The sequence below is a fragment of the Myotis brandtii genome, unplaced genomic scaffold (genome assembly GCF_000412655.1).
Source record: "Myotis brandtii unplaced genomic scaffold, ASM41265v1 scaffold333, whole genome shotgun sequence".
NCBI classification, from domain to species: domain Eukaryota; kingdom Metazoa; phylum Chordata; class Mammalia; order Chiroptera; family Vespertilionidae; genus Myotis; species Myotis brandtii.
In genome coordinates, this window is record NW_005362842.1 from 324625 (window position 1) to 328273 (window position 3649).

Genomic DNA, 3649 nt, shown 5'->3' on the forward strand with positions numbered 1-3649 from the left:
CCCCCTCCCACACAGATGGGGCTCCTGAGCACCAGAGAAGGGAAGGGATTGTCAGAAGTCACCGTGTGTCAGCTGCAGAGCTGGGCTCTTGCTTCTGCACTGAGGCCCCAGGGCCCGGGGAGGGGGGATGACATGTCCTGTAATAGGGGAAGGTCTGAGCCAGGGACCCATGCCCTGGGGCAGGGTCAAGGTATCAACTCAAGTGTCCTAACTGCCCCTCCCCCCTCAGGACAGAGAAACACCCAGACCAGACGCATGGGCTCCCTGTATGTCCAGTTGAAGGTGGGGAGCAAGAGGTAGGCGTAATTCAAGATATTCCCAGTGGCTCCCTCTGTGGAGGACTGATCTTTAGTAGGATCCTTGGGGGACTGGAGGTTTTGGATAGAACACTTGCAGTTTAGGAAGATGAAATCAGTGCCCTCATAGCCTCTGTGGCCCCAAGGCAGGCAATGACTCATTTACTCTGGTTCCCACCTTGTCCCATCCCTAGGACCCCCAAGTGTGCAAACGTGCTTTCAGTGGCTTGCAGTTCCCACCCTGGCCATGAGGGGGTGCCCCAAACAGGCCGACCGGCTTCCGGTGGGGCCTCAGCAGGAGGTGCTCGCAGGGCTCCATCTAAAAGGTCACTATGGGTGCAGCGGGCAGCTGTGTGCCTGCGGCCTCTTGAGGAAAGTGGGGAAGTCTGCCCAGCACTGGCTCTTGGGTCCCTCCCACCTGGAAGCAGCGGGGCCTGGACATAGGTCTTCTGCTTTGCACCTGGCTTCCCATTTGGGGCTCTTTCTACCACGTAACCTTGGCAGGGGCTGGACCATAGGTCCTGATACCCAGGAGAGGCTACTAATGTTCTCAATGACGACGGCTAATATTTACCATGGGCCTGCCATGTGCTGAGCCCTTTAACATGTGTGTTGTTTAATTTAACCCTCCCACGTGAGGTAGCCCATTTCAAAGATGAGAACACTAAAGCCCAAGGCAATGCAGAGGCATCTCCTATCAGAGGTAGAGCCAGGATTGGGATCCAGGGTCCTGGGAACCCCAGGCCCAGGCTCTTAATGGCCATGCTCCCCTCTTGTTCTCTGGGGCTCTGATGCCAGTTTAGCCCCTGCCTCGGTTTACCCATTTCTCCAAGGGGAATAATGACAAGTCAGGGAGGGTGTTTCAGCATAGCCCTCTCTGGCCTTCCTCTATCTCCGCATCCGTCCTCACCACTCCATCCCTCTGTTCAAGTTGCCCCATTACACCCTTGGTTGCCCCAGCCCCTTGCTGTGGTCACCAGGGGGCAAGGCTCTGTGGTCAGAGCCCTGGACATGGAATCTTCTGGGCAAGAGCTGAAGTCTAAGTTTGAGCTTAGACACTGGCTTGCTGTGTGACTGTGAGCTCTTCCCTTCACTGCTCCGTGGGGAGGGAGCTGTTCCCTCCTCAGTGACGTGGGGGGGAGGCCCCCTACCCTGGAGTAGTGACAGGGACTAAGTGAGTCAGGCCAGCTCCCAGTCAGTGTGACTGCTTGTTTCTAGTCTCTGCCCCAGACCTCTGCCCGTAGCCCTGAGCCCAGGGCCACCTGCCTGGAGGACAAGGCATGCTCTCCCTGAGGATTGTGGTGGCTTTCCATGTTCGTGATGACCAAGTCCCTGTGTTCTGTGTGGGATGCTGCCTGGCTCCCTGGGACCCGGGAAGAACGAAGGGGTGCACAGCAAGTCGGGGGCGGCTTAATGTTGGTCTTTCATTTAATCCTGGGCCCCAAACCCCAAGTCCCCTGCTCCAACCACCCCAGCCACCCACCCTGGCATAGTGTCCCTTTTGGCAGTACAAACAGCAGGATGGGGTGCCAGCAGGGTTCTCAGCCTTCCCCACACCACAGCGTGGGAGCGGGAGGGAGAAACTCCTGCGCAAGCTCCTTAAAGAAGCATGAAAATACAGTGAGATCATGGCTTGGGGCGGGGCCAATCCCCATGGGACTGGGAACAGCATTTGCTGAGGGGATGACAGGGCCCAGCAACTGGGGTCCAGGTTGGAGGTGGATAGGTAGAAACTGAAGTCCCCAGCCCCAGCCCACACACCCAGGCCTATCCTGGGCTCCACCTCCTCTATTGCGCTGATGTTTCTTGACTGCGTGGCTTTGGGCAACTTGCTTAACCTCTCTGAGCCTTGCTTGGCTGAAAACACGCTAATAATTCCTGATAGGGTTGTTGGGCAAGGTAGACATTCCACAAGTTCTTTGGAAAATGTCCCATAAGGGAAGGCATTATTTTATGGAGGTATTTCCTTGTCCCCTCTAGCCAGGGTCAGAGGTCACTCACTGCCTGAGGGCCCACAGCATTAAAGCCCTTGAAGAATGACCTTTCCAATGAGGTAGACACCAACATCCATTAAAATCCTGGCTCATTGTTAGGCAAAGCAGGTCATCTCTTGAGTCTCATTTGCGAGGAGGACACCACTGCATTGTGGAAGGATTGTCGGGATTGGTAAGAATCAGAAAAGTCCTCTTCTGAACTCTGCCATGTGCCAGGTCCTGTGCAGAGACCTCAGATGGATTCTCAGAAAAGATCTTCACAAAGACCTCATGGACATTGTGCCCATTCAAGCGAGGAAGCAGCGGAGACTCAGAGAGAAGGGACTTGCCTGCGGGCACACAGAGGGCTGGCCAGGGGCAGCTGTGTGGGCACCCAGAGGGAGACCTGGCTGTGCCCAGCACGGGCCCTGCGGGGCTCCTTGGCAGTGAGTTCACACCTCCCCCAGCGGCATGGAAGCCAGCAGTATGTTTCGGGGCCCGGGCCCCCCTTACCTTAGAGAGGAGGCAGAGGAAGGAGAAGGCCAGGAGGTGGGTCTGTGGTGTGCCTCTCATGTCACTGTGTCCCCCACGGAGCCAGCTTTGAGCCTGGGAGGCAGGACCTGTAAGTCTTTATGTTCCGGAGGCTGTGAGGTCACTCCCCTCCCCACACACACATGCACAGACACACACACGCACACACACACAGACACACACACGCACAGACACACACACGCACACACGCACATTTACATGCACATTAGTCTTTGCATTCCGTGCTCCTCTCCCCATCCTCAGCCTCCCACTGATGAGCCCATTTACCTGAAGGTGAGACCGTGGAGGCCACCAAGGGGGTGCCTGACAGTGTGTGCGAGTGTGTGCGAGTGTGTGTGTGTGTGTGTGTGTGTGTGTGTGTGTGTGTGTGAAAGCCAGAGCCAATGTCAGCCTGAGAGCCTGTGACAGGCTGGCAGGGGCCTCTGTAGCTCCTCCCAGCCCACGAGGGCCTTCCCAAGCCTTGGCTGTAGCTGCTGCAGCCCTGCCCAGACCCCCTGCCCACCCCCGGGGGGCTGTGGATCCAGGAAGCGCTGGGCAGACACCCCCTTAGCGGAGCTGACCCAAGTCCTCCAAAGCGCTGTGGCCCGGTCTCTGGGCGGCTTCGAAGGGCCTGCGGTTTCTGGCAGGAGGATTGGCAGCCAGCCACCCAGGGGCGGGTGTGACCCAGAGCAAAACTTCCCTGGCGGCCTGTTTGCTTTTGGCAACAAGGGGCCTCCCCAGGGCTGCTTCCTGGGCTCTGGCAGGCGGCCGCGGTGGATGAGCCCACACAGGCTGGACCTATTGCGTGCCGGCGCATGCTGGGCACTACCAGCTGATCTGGAAGAACCA

The 3649-nt window shown here is 57.7% G+C and overlaps 1 protein-coding gene across 1 annotated transcript in view; it reads right to left on the reverse strand.

The window, feature by feature from the left end:
• WISP2 (WNT1 inducible signaling pathway protein 2) overlaps window positions 1-3429 on the reverse strand; it is a 12854-nt gene extending 9425 nt beyond the window's left edge. Inside the window, exons 1-2 of the mRNA XM_014543696.1 lie at window positions 3089-3429; window positions 2783-2875 (exon numbers count right to left, since the gene is read on the reverse strand). Coding sequence (XP_014399182.1) covers window positions 2783-2842 — 60 coding nt within the window. The 5' untranslated portion in view covers window positions 2843-2875; window positions 3089-3429. The remainder of the gene's footprint in view (window positions 1-2782; window positions 2876-3088) is intronic.
• Between the last annotated feature and the right edge of the window lie 220 nt (window positions 3430-3649).